This window comes from Lolium rigidum, chromosome 1, assembly GCF_022539505.1.
Source record: "Lolium rigidum isolate FL_2022 chromosome 1, APGP_CSIRO_Lrig_0.1, whole genome shotgun sequence".
NCBI classification, from domain to species: Eukaryota; Viridiplantae; Streptophyta; class Magnoliopsida; order Poales; family Poaceae; genus Lolium; species Lolium rigidum.
Window position 1 is genome coordinate 86,921,139 of NC_061508.1, and position 15,803 is coordinate 86,936,941.

Below are 15,803 nucleotides of genomic sequence, written 5' to 3' on the forward strand. Positions count from 1 at the left end.
GGAAAATAGCTTAAAAACTATTGTGGTATTGAATATGTTGCTTATGTGTCCTATTTCTTATAAGTTGCTTGTTGAGCGGTAACCATGTTTCTGGGGACGCCATCAACTATTACACCTTTGTTGAATATCATGTGAGTTGCTATGCATGTTCGTCTTGTCCGAAGTAAGGGTGATTTATCATGATCAAATGGTTTGAGTATGCATATTGTTAGAGAAGAACATTGGGCCGCTAACCGAAGCCATGTATCATGGTGGAAGTTTCAGTTTGGACATTAATCCTCAATCTCTTATGAGAATATTATGTGTTGTTGAATGCTTATGCATTAAAGAGGAGTCTATTATCTGTTTTCTATGTTGTCCCGGTATGGATGTCCTTAGTTGAGATCTATCAAAAACGAGAAATCAAATGCGATCTATCTCCTTAGACCTTTGTACAGGCGACATAGAGGTACCCCTTTGTGACACTTGGTTGAAACATATGTTATGCAATGATAATCCATGTAAATCCAAGCTAATTAGGACAAGGTGCGAGCACTATTGGTACTCTATGCATGAGGCTTGCAACTTATAGGACGTCTTATGCATAACACATATGAATTATTACTACCGTTGACAAAATTGTTTCTATGTTTTCAAAATGAAAAGCTCTAGCACAAAAATAGTAATCCATGCTTCCCTCTGCGAAGGGTCCATTCTTTTACTTTATGTTGAGTCAGTTCACCTACTTCTTTCTATCTTAGGAGCAAACACTTGTGTCAACTGTGTGCATTGATTCCTACATACTTGCTTATTTGCATTCATCATATTACTTTGAGTTGACAATTATCCATGAGATATATCCATGAGATAAACATGTTGAAGTTGAAAGCAACTGCTGAAACTTATATCTTCCTTTGTGTTGCTTCAAAACTATCTACTAAGAATCTATTGCTTTATGAGTTAACTCCTGTGCAAGTCTTACTGATGCTTGTCTTGAAAGTACTATTCATGAAAAGTCTTTGCTATATGATTCAGTTGTTTAATCATTTTCTTTACCATTGCTTCGAATCACTTCATTCACTTCATATGCTTTACAATAGTATTGATCAAGATTATGATAGCATGTCACTTCAGAAATTATCCTTGTTATCGTTTACCTACTCGAGGGCGAGTAGGAACTAAGCTTGGGGATGCTTGATACGTCTCCAACGTATCTATAATTTCTTATGTTCCATGTTAGTTTTATGACAATACCTACATGTTTTGCTCACACTTTATAATGATTTCATGCATTTTCCGGAACTAACCTATTAACAAGATGCCGAAGTGCCGGTTCTCGTTTTCTCGCTGTTTTTGGTTCCGGAAAGGCTGTTCGGGCAATATTCTCGGAATTCGACGAAACAAAGGCCAAACATCATATTTCACCGAGACGGACCAGAACACCGAAAGAGAGCCGGAGGGGAGGCCCAGGGCTCTCAGACCTATGGGGTGGGCTCCGCAGGCACCCCCTTGCGCCGCCTCTTCACCTATAAAGTCCCTCGCGACGTAAAAACCCTACGCCAATTGACGAAACTCCAGAAAGACTCCAGGGACGCCACCGCCATCGCGAAACTCCGTTTCGGGGACAGAGTCTCCGTTCCGGCACGCCGCCGGGACGGGGAATTGCCCCCGGAGTCATCTCCGTCGACACCACCGCCATCTTCATCGCCATTGCTATCTCCCATGATGAGGAGGGAGTAGTTCTCCCCCGAGGCTGAGGGCTCTACCGGTAGCTATGTGGTTCATCTCTCTCTCCCATGGTGTGATCTTTATGTGATCATGAGCTTTGTATCACTATTAATCTATGTGCTACTCTAGTGATGTTATTAAAGTAGTCTATTCCTCCTCCATGATGTAATGTTGACCAGTGTGTGCATCATGTAGTACTTGGCGTAGGTTATGATTGTAATCCCTTGTAGATTATGAAGTTAACTATTACTATGCACTCTAGAGGTTACTTTAATATGAACTCCGGAATTACTCTCCACGATGTGACGGTGACAGTGTGCGCATCGTGTGTGATTCCTTTATGAAGTTGTGGAGCTTGTTTACTCCGGCTTGAGGGTGCTCTTGTAGCCCTACACAATGAATGGTGTTTATTATCCAACAAGAGAGTGTTTGAAAGTAGCATTTATTTATTCAGTTATGTGATCATTGTTGAGAGTGTCCACTAGTGAAAGTATGATCCCTAGGCCTTGTTTCTAAGCATTCAAACACCGTTTGCAACAAGTTCTGTTACATGTTTGCTTGCTGCCATCTTTATTTCAGATTGCAATTACTACTTACAATCGTCTATATTACTTGTATTTCACTATCTCTTCGCCGAACTAGTGCACCTATACATCTGACAAGTGTATTAGGTGTGTTGGGGACACAAGAGACTTCTTGTATCTTAATTGCAGGGTTGCTTGAGAGGGATATCTTTGACCTCTACCTCCCCGAGTTCGATAAACCTTGGGTGATTCACTTAAGGGAAACTTGCTCGCTGTTCTACAAACCTCTCGCTCTTGGAGGCCCAACACTGTCTACGGGAATAGAAGCGTGCATAGACATCGGTGGACTTTTTAGGCATAGATGCATGCTCGGATAGCGGTCTATGTTCTTTGTCGTAATGCCCTAAGTAAAACTCATAGTAGTCATCATGATATGTATGTGCATTGTTATGCCCTCTCTATTTGTCAATTGCCCAACTGTAATTTGTTCACCCAACATGCTATTTATCTTATTGGAGAGATACCACTAGTGAACTGTGGACCCCGGTCCATTCTTTTACATCTGAAATACAACCTACTGCAATCATTGTTCTATGTTGTTCTTTGCAAGCAAACATCATTCTCCACACCATACGTTTAATCCTTTGTTTACAGCAAGCCGGTGAGATTGACAACCTCACTGTTAAGTTAGGGAAAAGTATTTTGATTGTGTTGTGCAGGTTCCACGTTGGCGCCGGAATCCCTAGTGTTGCGCCGCACTACACTCCTTCACCAACAACCTTCACGTGGCCTTCATCTCCTACTGGTTCGATAACCTTGGTTTCTTACTGAGGGAAAAACTTGCTGCTGTGCGCATCACACCTTCCTCTTGGGGTTCCCAACGGACGTGTGCATCACGCGCCATCATGGTGGAAGAAGACGGCGAAGTAGTTGTTGAAGTAGATTTCGGGGATTAAACCACGTGGATTGTCGCAGTGTCAAAAAATATCCCCGTTGGTGTTGACGATGACCGTAAGTGTTGGCGACGAGAAGTAGATCAGCTTGGGGTATATCGGCGATGTAGACATGCAGTACTTGTAGCTTGGCTTGGCATTGAGAACGAAAATTTTGCTAAAAAACTACGGAACAGGGTGGTGGATGCGGTGGGTGGCTAAACTCTAGGTTGGGGAAAGAACCGCTCTAATACCATGATGAATTGCAGAAATATTGTTTTGTATTAATCTATGATCATTGCTGATTACATTGAGCCTCTTAGGCTGTTTATATAGTAGAAAACATTTGGAGGGCAATAAGCCTAGTAGAGATAGATCTAGGTTACAATCTTAAACTACCAAATACAACTAATACATATTATACTCTAACAGACTTCAGAGTGTCTTGATGTAGCTTTCGAGTTTTTGTGTTTGTTCTTGTCTCAGCACGTCCGTTGTGGCATATTCCCTCCGTCCATAAAAAGATACGAGAGCTTTTTCTAAATTTAAGTGTGTCTATCCACTAAATGTGTCTATACCCTTGACCTGACCACCGTGGGGCGGCGCCGCGCACCGCACCAGGGCTCCCCTTCTCGGCGTTTGAGGGGCTCTCCCCTCACCTTCTCCCGCTGCTGCCACCGGAGGCGCCACGCCGACGGTGGAGGCATGTTGACTGCGGCCAGGCGTGGAGGTGGCGACGCACACAATTACTCTTTTGGCTGCGGTGGTGCTTGGCAACGACGGCCAGAGGCGCGGCGGTGGCAGGCGGTGACAGGCGGTGGCAGAGGCAGCGGGGAGGTTAATTGGGCCGGATTTGGACCCCCATGGGCTTAGAGGGCGCCGAACTCCTTCACCTTGTTGGTCCTGCACATGGAAACAATGGTCTGCTGCTCTGCGTGCATCACCTGGGCATCAGGGCGCCAGCCTAGGCATGGCGGCGACAGCCTCCTCCTTTCGCCAGAGGTGGGCAACGAGACATGGTGGATCACGGGATCCCATGCCTTGCACAATAAAGGAGGCATGCGGTCCTAGGGTTCCTTCCGTAGGAAGACGAAGATCGGTTTGATGCCTCCTCTCACTGAGCTAGCCTGGGCGGTGAGTTCCGGAAGGCTCCGCCGATGAACTCCCATGGGTGCCTCAAGACTAGAGATCGCTCGATCGGATCGAATTTGGCCATGTGCACATGTATTTTTTCTGACTGTTTGGTTTCACCTGGAGCATTGAGAAGCTCTACTATCTGTTACCATCATGGGACACGTGTTTGATGTTCCATGGTGAAGCAGATAATGCCAGGACAACCAAGATATGAGGACTAAGCGACTAGCAATGGTGGTTTTTTTCTTTGTGATGATGATGAACTGGCTTGGTGATTTGTGACTTGGAGGAGCGGCATTATAAGTGTCTGCGATAATACATGAGAAGTTCTAAATCTTATCTTGTAGGGTGAAAATCCAAGATCTGACCTTAATTGTTTGTCTAGCAATGACGTTCAAGGCATTGTTTTGTGAACAAGGAGTTTCTTCAGGGTGAAACATATGATCCATGATCGGGCGACGATAACACTTGTGCACTATTTTTTTGGAGACATTGCTTTTGGAGAAACAAGACTTTCGGTGCTGTGTTGGAGTGTTAGGTCTGCTGCTACTAGGAATTGATCATTGCAGTGAAACTTTTCTTTGTATTTTTTCTTCTTTTTCTGAGTTGTGTGCATCAATAGGGCCGCTATGGCAATGCGTTGTTGTAGAGGCTGAATGTAACACGCCAAGTAGGAGGTCACCCTCCAAGAGTAACAAGCTCACGGTCTCTCACTCAAACCAATCGTGGTGGAGAGTTCATACAATGCAATGATGCAAAGCAAGAACACCAAAGGTGTTCAAATCCTTCACACTCAAATCCCACCAAAGCAACAAATGCTAGGATGTAATTAGAGAGGAAGAATAATGGAGGAAATCAACAAATGACTCCAAGATCTAGATCCAAAGGGTTCCCCTCACTTAGAGGAGAAATGGATTGGTGGATATTGTAGATCTAGATCTCCTCTCTTAAATCCCTCAAGAATGAGCAAGAATCATGGGGGGGGGAATCAACAGATAGGGCAAGTTCTTAAAAGGCAACAATGGAGGAGAGAGAGTGGAAGAACCTACCCAGTCCAAGGTGGAAGAAGGCCTATTTATAGTCAAGGAGAAAATAGAGCCATTGGGAAAAAAGACAGGCACAAAAACGACCCAGCCGGCCAGCCAGCCGGTCCACCGGGCCGGGCGCCGGACAGGCTGGCGCACGGGCCGACAGCGCCGGCTGACACACCGGACAGTGCGAAGGCAGGCCGCGCAGCAGCCAAGGGCCCAACCGGGGGCAGGCCCGTCGGTCCGGCGGCCACCGGGCTAGGAACCAGTCATGGGCCGGGGGACCCCTGGAGCGGGCCCGGTGTGCATGAGCCTAGCAGCCGGTTCCCACCGGGCAGGCGGTGGGGGGCTCGGCGAGGCCAGGCGGTGGGCCGGATTTCGCAGGACCCCTGAAGGTCAGAAAACTTTTCTTTTTTTAGTTTTAACAGAAAATGCTCCCGAACTCCGATTTAGATGAAAACAATTTTGTTGGAAAGATAACGATGAATAGAACCCCAACAAAATATTTATAGATGATTTTAGAGAGGGAGCCTCCCAACGTCAAGAAACGGTAACGGCATCCAAACTCGAAAACAATAGAAGATGCATGCGGATTCCTTTTCGATGAACCTGGTCTTGTTGAAATGCTAGAAACAAGCTCAAGAATCTCACACAGAGAAACACCAAGAAGCAACAAGATTTATGGAATGCAAAGCATGCAAAGGCTTGAGATCCTAAGACGATGTGATCAAGTTACCCAACCGCAAGCCCCTCTTGATAGTGCGGCTATCTATCCTATAGCCCGGTCTCCCAACAACCACCTTGAGACCGGTAAAAGGAAAACCTAGTAAGGCCATACCTTTATCTTGCGCACCCCCTTGATCTTGATGATAACTCTTCAAGCCCCACTCAAGCCGGAATGCCTCACTTGATCATTGTTGTTTCGTGAAAACTCACAAATGCTCCCTCATACACTATGATGGGAAAGCTCCATTGATGCACATCTTCACATGTCCATTATCATCAAATGGATGGCAAAGCTTCAAGCATATGATCCTTTTGAGATGCTCATCCTGAACTTGCCCAACTCAACCTTGATGATGATCACCACTTGATATCATCCTCTCATGGGCTATACTAAATCTCACTTTTGATGCACGCCCATGAAAAGATACCTAACCCACATAGACAATACAAAGGCACACATATGATGGGTTAGTTCATATAAAGCATAATTGACAAAGCTTACCATACCACATGACTTAATGTGGCACATTCTTCATGCTTATGTGTTGACCAAACTTGAATCTATTCCTCAGTCTTCGTATTGGTCAACCTTGTATATTCTCATGCTTTATCATACTATCTTGAGGTGTATAAAGAACTCTTCATTTGTTTGCATGCTCTAAATTAGTCAACCATAGCTCAATTTATGAGACTACCATGACACCGACTTAGAGCCATATCTTGAATTCTTCAGTTGGAATCAAGCACTCAAGATTTTTATCATTCATTGCTTAACACATAAGTTGGAGCATGGCTAATATGGAGTTCCACACAAGAACTCCATCTTCATTTCTTCTTCTTGATCATATCACATATATGTCTTCAAATCGATGATCTTGATGCTAATACTCAAGGTATATCTTTTATCTTCATGGCATCTATAGTTGAATCCAACACATGGACTACAACTATTACCTATGTAATATTTCTTCATATAAACTCAATGAAAACATTAGTCCATAGAGGTTATCATTAATTACCAAAACCACACATTGGCAATGTACCCTTACAGAGTGTCTTGATGCAGCTTTCGAGTTTTGGTTGTTTGTGCTTGTTTCGGTGACTTCGTTCTCACATACATTGTTTAGTTAATCAGTAAGTCTGATCATTCACTGCAAAACAGAAGCACACACATGTATGCAAGATTAGGTCAGTGATAAGTCCTCATAAAAGATGGATTTGGAAATTGAACTTACCTTCGAAAATAAAGATTTTTTTGTGGCAATTATATTGAATGCTATTTTAACCATAGACAATCTAAAAAAAAGGTAATGGTTTGGTTCTCCCAGTTGTTCCTTCTGTAATTAATGTGAGAATGTCAATTACCTGTTGTGGCTAAGGTGATTTGCGGTATTATTGGCTCTTGCGTGGGTGCTAATAGTTTTCCTTCAAATATTTAGGGATGTTTCGCTTGGCTAGATGCTTATATGCAAAGGAACAAGAAGTTTTTTTTTGCTATGCTAACTGATGCTGTTTTTTTGGGCTATTTGGAGCTTTGGACTACGAGAAACATGGTTACTTTTGAGGGTTTTGTCCTCAAGTCTCCTGTGGCAGTGATCTTCACTATTTGCTTGTTCTTGAATTATTGGGCAGGTCTGTACTTGAAGAAGGAACCTGTGAAGATCAAGATGGGACAAGCAGTCAATTGACAAGGCAACTAAGCTAGCCAAAGATTTCATTGCAAGGGATGATGAAGCTCAAGCAGTTCCAGTTCTTGCCGATCCAAGCACCTTGAGTTTGATTTATATTTTTGTAGTGGGTTGTGGTGCTCTTAGGTCTTATGTTTGTGTTATGTTCTAAACTTCTGTTAGTGTTTGTTGTATTGTCATAGGGTTTTTGCCTTGTAGTGGGTACTCAACGTCAACGGGTTTCCTGGTGATGCGAGGATAACCTTTTTCCCGTTCCCTTTTTCTGTGTTTGTGTTGGTTGATTCAAAGACTTTGTATTTTTATTATGCAGTAATGGCAAGGGGTAGCCCGTTTCGAAAAAAATTACATCATAAGTGGCATGAAAAGTAATGGTAGAAAAAAAGGGCGCAACCCAGAAATTCTACTGGAATTGGTACCGACCGAAGAGATTTTCACCCTTGATTCATGCTATAAGATTTGTGCCCCAGGTTATAAGTTTGAGGACACAAATCAATGGTATTGGTGATATTAGGTACCGGTTCCGGTAAAAGTTCATTCGCAAATATAGTGCAGATTTTTATGCCTGCTGGTGGGCTATAACCCTACTTCTGTGTAGTCATATTATTATATGAGATTCATATATTTTATAACTCTACATTATGTAGCATTTTATTCGGTGTGACGAATTGATTGATATTTTCTTATACGCATTTTAAGAATTAAAGGAAACTAATGAGATAGTTCACCGTCTTATAAAAGGTTCTAATTTTAAAGATAGTTCACTAGGAAAAAAGAAAAAAATTAATATTATTCACGGACAAATGAAGTTTCTAAAAAGTTTAGGTTTCAATAATTGTTCGTGATTAAAAAATGTTTCAAAATCGAAAATGGATCACCCAATTAAATGGTTTCACACAGCTAAAAATAGTTCAAATTCAAAAAAAGGTTCAAAATTTTCACCATATAAATAGAAAAAAAATGAAAAAAAATGAAAAAGAGTATAATGAAAAATATTAAAAACATAAATAAAAATAAAAAGGAAAAAGAAAAAAGAAAACGAATAAAAAAAGGAATAAGAGAAACAGCAAATAGCAAAAGCGAAAAGAAGGAAAAAAAAACACTCACCTAGGCCGCACGCATGCGAGCAGGAATAGCGCTTGCTAGAAGCGAAATTTAGGGGTCCTCCTTCCTAGCGCTCGCGCGCTCTCCATCGTACCTATCGCGCAAGGATCGATCAGGTGGGCTTTCAATTTGGCGGCCCATTTTAATCAGGCAAGGAGATCGGTCCTGGTCCTTCTGTAAGGAGCTGTAACCACGCTGGCACCGAATACTGCTTGGCAACTGTAACCGCGCGGGTGTATTTAAGCTGGTGTTTATGCTCATCGGTTGGCGATGTGGGACTAAAAAAGTTGCGCTGCGGTTGGAAACGTGGTGCGCTGCGTACGTAAGCCTCCTATTGATCTATTCCATGCATACGACGCTCCGGCCGCTTAATCCATGCACGCATAGCCGCATAGGTACTTCTGCCGCCTAATCCATGCATGCAACGTCCTGATCGTCTAATGCATGCATGCGAGAGATGACCATGCCAAGGTCCGGCCGCCTAATCTGTACGTACGAACCTTTTGGCCAGCTGTCAAGGTTGCTCGTAGCTACTTCTTTTGTCCTAGCACATGGTTCGTACGGAAATAGATGCCTAGCTATATTTTCCCGTCACATTTATGCATCTACACTAGGAACAACATTTTAGACCTCGAGAATAAATCACATCTACACGAGCAACAACATTTTAGACCGGGAGAATAAATTGCAATCTAGACAATGAACAACATTTTAGATACAGGGAACAAATCACATCTACATGAGGACCAACATTTTAGACTGCAGGAACATATCACATCTACACGAGGAACAACATTTTTGACAGGGGAACAAACCACATCTACAAGAGGAACAACACTTTAGATCCAGGGAACAAATCGCATCTAGACGAGGAACAACATTTAGACCCAGGGAACAAATCACATATACACGAGGAACAACATTTTAGACCCAGGGAACAAATCGCATCTAGATGAGGAACAACATTTTAGACCCAGGGAACAAATCACATGTACACGAGGAACAACATTTTTGACACTGGAACAAATCGCATCTACAAGAGGAACAACACTTTACATCCGGGGAACAAATCGCATCTACACAAGGAACAACATTTTAGACCGGGGGAACAAATCGCACGTACACGAGGAACAACATATTAGACCTGGGAGAACAAATCACATCTACACGAGGAACAACATTTTAGAACAACGGAACAAACCGCATCTACACGAGGAACAACATTTTAGAACAGCGGAACAAACCGCATCTACACGAGGAACAACATTTTGAACCCACATAACAAATCACATCTACACGAGGGACAACATTTTAGACCCGCGGAAAAAATCACACCTACACGAGGAACAACATTTTAAACCCACATAACAATCAAAACTAAAAAAACGCGACTAGAGAGTGCGGCAAGAAATTTAGGTCCAGAAGCCCTGAAGGAATAAAACATATTTGAAATGGAATATAACTAAAGATGTTAACTAAGAAGAAATAATAAAGTACTTGAAATGGAATAGACCATAGAAAAAAGGAAAAAAATAAAGGTAAACGAGGAAGAAATAGTACCAAAGAAAAGAAATAAATAAAGGAAAAAGTACCTGGACTTGTCCTACTACCTCACGATTGTGGAAAACATAGCACAGACATCCCGCAAAGCTAATCCAAGGAGGCACGTACAAGCGGTTGTACGTAAGCAGAACCAAAACTAACTAACGAATCCACCCTGAAGCATCGCGCGGAATAAACAGACCGGCCCACGAACGAAGATACTTTAGCGAACCGGTGCTACGACGCGCGCGCGCGCTAGGGAGCAATTTCCAAATTTAGTGTTTGCGTGACGAGAGTACAAGAGAGACGGAGCAGGAGAAACGTGCGTTGCTGGCCCGGCCCATCTCTGTCCGTGGCATGCTCTCGCCCACTTCGCTACGTGTTGGCTGGCTCCACGGCGGAGCCAAAGGAAGAAGAAGATCAATCATTGAGCGTTTGGATCCAAAAGGAAAGGTCTTTTTCGACGTGCTCAACGTCGTTCATCCGGTAGGCTAGCAGCCGACAGCCGCGGCCGCGCGCCTGGCGACACATGAAGGGCAGCTTGGCAGTCCGGGCGGCAGCAGGGCTGCGCGCCGCCGTGCGGAATGGCGCCGGAGGCGGGCCGCGCGCCGTTTTTCCCAGCAGCCGGTGCGGTGAGGCGGCGGCCTGGCCGAGTCACCGGCGGCAAACCGCATGCGCCATGGGCGCTGACAAGGTGCGACACTCTCGAACCTCTGCATTTGCATATAGACGCCCGCACTAATCGACTTAATTAGATCTCAGTTCGTTACACATGCCGGCAGTTTCTGAACCCCTAATCTTGTTCATACTTGTTCCAAAATTAGCATTGGTAGGCCATTCTTTTCTTTGGTCTTGGATTAGGATCTAAAATCTCCTGTTAGCCAAGCCAAGCCACTGAAACTCTCATGTTCAAGACATTAATTGTGTGATATGCAAGCTCAGTTAGCGGAGTGCCCGAGAGCTCAATCAGTAGAGTATATGTCCGAGACTCCGACATTCCTCTTCCTCTCACTCGGACAGTCTGATGACGTTGCACGCGACGTGGCCGAACAGACGCAGGACTAGAAGCTACCGGCACTTGGATCAAGGCAACCAGGGCCAGGCCATGTGCTCTACATACAGCAGCTACGGCCCATATCAGGCAGACCATTCCGCATTTCTGCCGATCTGAGAAGATAAAAGAAATTTTCAGGTCCAAATAAGTGACCTGGATAAACCGCAACGGCTCGCGTTTCGTTTCGTAGCGAGGCGATGACGCCATGGCAGCGCACAGCCGAGATCTTGTGCGCCACCGCAGCTGCAACAGGATCCAGTGGAAACTGGCGACGGCAACGGTGACCCAAAGCGCAGATGGCGGCGCAGCCTGGGCTAGCGACAGAGATTGCGACCGAAGATTTATGGTAGGAAGTTGCTTCTTTGTGTCTCGTGTGCCGAAGGGCCCGAGGTGGTAATAATCGCGATGTCAGCCAAGAAAGAAAGCGGAAGGATACGTCGCCGGAAACGTGCACTACTTATCCACTATTTCGGACGGTCCATGGATAGTCAGCTGGAGATGTCTTATTGATCCAACAGCTCACTCGTACCGAGGCGTACTCGTCGAGCATAAATACTACTACTAGACAAGACGACTCGCCTGCACCGAACTCGTGTTCTCTCTCTCTCTCTCTGCGTGACGCCTGTTGTGTGCATATTGTAGAACGGTGCGAGTCTTGAGCGGCGGCGGCGGTTCCTTCTTCGCCGGGCTAGCAGCAGCAGTAGCGGCGCGGCTATGGCTTCGAACGGGGATGTCAAGGACATCCACAACAGCGAAAGCACCAAGACGCTCCTCAAGAGTGACGCCCTCTACGAGGTATGCACGGCCGCGCGCGCGCAGGATCGATCATCACTCTCTCCCAGCTGAATTTGTATATCTGCAAAGCAATGCATCAAGTGAGTGTCGTTTTGCAGTACATGCTGAAGACGATGGTGTACCCACGGGAGAACGAGTTCCTGCGGGAGCTCCGCCTCATCACCAAGGAGCACACCTAGTACGTATCATGCATGACTATAAATCCCTTTCCTTTTCTCTCCCTTGGGTCAGGGTGCAAGCGGTAGTGGGCCGTCAGCGGCGCCGCAAATTTAGGCCCATTTACCTTCATATGCGGACTCCCACAGAAAATGAAGAAAAAAAAACGGCGGATGCGGGCCGGCCCGCGGTTACCGCATCTGTTCCGCAAATCCTCCAAAGCCTTCAGCCCCGGCTGCGGCGGCGTCAGCTCTGCGTCCATTGCCGGGAGCCTCAACGGGGGCCAGTCGCTCATCTTCCCGATGGGTACGATGGCGGCGTCTAGGCCCGGCGCGGTAGGATGGAGGCCGCCGATACCTCCTCTCCCAAGGTCAACTGCATCGTCCAGGTCCGGGTCAAGGGCAGCAAGCGCAAACCCAAGCGGCGGCGTCAGCGCTGCGTCCATTGCCGGGAGCCTCCGCCGCCGCGCTGCGCTCCCTGTCCCGCCGCTGTGTCGACGGGGGTCTTGGGCCCGAGTCCAGCTTCCGTCGCGGAGGTGTGGACGACGGGAACAGCGGCAAGAGATGACCAGGACAGCTGCGCTCTGCTCTCCCTCGTGCGAGGCGCCCGCGCTCCGTCGCCGGCGACAAGAAGCGTCGGCGCGCCCTGGGCGGCGGAAGCTGGCTCTGCTGCGCGCCCATGGAGCGATATTCAGATTAGCAGATGCGTGTACAAGGAAGGAAGCAGAGAGAATGCTCTGTCATTGCAATTAATGCTACACGCGCGATTGTTTAGCTGCGGCAGAAGCGGTCTCCGCGTACACACGCGAGAACCATGCGGGCTGCCGCAGGCGTCCCACTGATTTGCTGCGGGCCCATGCGGGAAACATGCGGGCCCCCGCATCGTGTCCCACTTGCAGCCTGACCCTTGGGAAATTGCAGATCATAGTGGATTGATGAATCGGGTTCTCTCTATCTGTGTGTACATATATAGTGGGTTTATGTCGTCGCCGCCGGACGAGGGGCAGCTGTTGTCGCTGTTGCTCAAGGTGATGGGCGCCAAGAACACCATCGAGGTCGGCGTCTTCACCGGCTGCTCCGTCCTCGCCACGGCGCTCGCCATCCCGGACGATGGCAAGGTGGTCGCCATTGATGTCAGCAGGGAGTACTTCAACCTCGGCCTCCCCGTCATCAAGAAGGCCGGCGTCGCGCACAAGGTGGACTTCCGCGAGGGCCCCGCCGGCCCGATCCTCGACGGGCTCATCGCCGACGAAGAGCACGAGGCGAGCTTCGACTTCGCCTTCGTGGACGCCGACAAGCCCAACTACGGCAAGTACCACGAGCAGCTGCTGCGACTGGTGCGCGTCGGCGGCGTGCTCGCCTACGACAACACGCTCTGGGGCGGCTCAGTGGCCATGCCCGACGACACGCCGCTCACGGAGGACGACATCGATGTAAGGGACGCCATGAGGGAGTTCAACGCAAGGATCGCCGCCGATGCGCGTGTGGAGCCCGTGCAGCTCCCAATCGCCGATGGCATCACGCTTTGCCGCCGCATCGCATGATCGTGGCTTCATGAGGCGCTGACTCTCGTCTCTTGGGGCGCGCGTCTGATGTGTCTATGCGATCAAATAATAAGATGATTGATTGCTGTTGTATCGTCTCATAATCGTTCAGGCTATGGAGTAGTCATTTGATTTGTGGCGGCTCACTCAATCTTTCGCGTACCCAATAACGGCGCTGGTCATATGACCGAGCTGTACTTTTAAAGTTTGTTTCAAATATGGAAATTAATGTGATACTCCCATTTCAATATTGTGTATAAGCTTCTGTATATGCCTTATATACATTTCCTCCATTTCAAAAAAAAAACTTTATGTACTTGTATTGTCGTCATCACTGTTCTACTCATTGGCGTGCGCAAATCTTACCTCTCCTAGGCAGACATTATTTGGAGGGGTTTGTCAATGGCACCTATGTTGAATTTTTCTTGGCTTCGTTACTTTAAATAATTTCTTGTATTACTTCGTAATAAAGATTTTAGGTTCTCTTGACCTAATATAGACTACTTGTCTTGTTCAAGCTAGAAGATTCTTTTCTTTCGATGCTACCCATTCGCAATAAGGTGAAAATACTTCGTATTATTTCCCCCTCTTGAATATGATTAACTTCGGCGCGCTGAGCCCACCAAATCTCTTTGTTATGTCTTAGTTTTAGCAAGATTTATATTCGTCACTTCTTCGCTGCCCTCTCACTCCATCGAGAGGGGTTGATTCTACTCTCAAATGAAGGCTCATCTACTAAAAGGATAAGCTTCTCTTTCTCCTCCTTATAGATTACGCTTAAACTTTTTGCCCGCCCTCTTAGAAACTGTCCAAGACGGCACATCTTTTTTTTGCTAACTTTCATTAATAATTCTCTTCACATATTTTGCCCTGATTCATCAGTAAGCAACTTAATTTTGCAAATAGACACTCCTCCATGGTATGTGAAATGTTGGAAGGCACCCGAGGATTCGGTTAGCCATGGCTTGTGAAAGCAAAGGTTGGGAGGATTGTCATCCATAAATAAAATTAAAGTACATGTGTAAACGAAAGAGAAGAGGGATGATCTACCTTGCTGGTAGAGATAACGTCCTTCATGGGAGCCGCTCTTTGAAAGTCTGTTTGGCAAGGGGGTTAGAGCGCCCACTATCATTCGATGACAACAACAAACACCTCTCAAAACTTTATTTTTATGCCCTCTATATGATTTCAAAACTTAAAAAGCTCTAGCACATGATTTAATCCCTGCTTCCCTCTGCGAAGGGCCTATCTTTTACTTTTATGTTGAGTCAGTAAACCTATTTCCCTCGATCTCAAGCAAGCAATTGAGTTGTTGTGATCCAACCATTTATATTGTGATCTATGTAATCATGTCTTTTATTCTTCCTTGTTTAGTACAAATTTATTTGAATGAATATGGTTTTGAAGGTTATCAATGATTATGAGGAGATTGTTATGACTGAGCATGTAAGATCTGCCATATAAGCTCTAATATAAAGGCTCTGCTCGAAAGATAAGTACAATCTGTTAATTGTTCTTTGACCAAGAACGAAGTTTGCCATCACCAATTATGATTTCCTATGCACCTTTATTTGTGATTTCCCTTTACTTGTCTCAAGTTGAGTTATATGAGGAAGTTGTTTACTAGAATGTCTTGTGTGAATTAATAAATGTGATGCTTCTTGTCCGTATTTTATTTATCGACTCGTCACTCCATAAACATGTGGTCTTGTTTACTGAGTTCAGTTTTGCTTGGGGACAAGTGAGGTCTAAGCTTGGGGGGAGTTGATACGTCCATTTTGCATCACTATTTTATATCATAATTTACTGTTATTCATTGATATATTTCATATTTAGAGATGATACTTATGTTATTTCACCTATTTTGCATGTT

At 45.6% G+C, this 15,803-nt stretch overlaps 1 protein-coding gene across 1 annotated transcript; it reads left to right on the forward strand.

Moving 5' to 3' along the window:
- The first annotated feature begins 12,089 nt into the window (after window positions 1–12,089).
- On the forward strand, window positions 12,090–13,930 carry LOC124677111 (tricin synthase 2-like). The gene is made up of 3 exons (XM_047213108.1): window positions 12,090–12,231; window positions 12,330–12,409; window positions 13,360–13,930. Exons 1-3 carry the CDS (start codon window positions 12,151–12,153, stop codon window positions 13,928–13,930), a joined length of 732 nt encoding a protein of 243 aa, XP_047069064.1. The 5' UTR covers window positions 12,090–12,150.
- The last annotated feature ends 1,873 nt before the right edge of the window (window positions 13,931–15,803 follow it).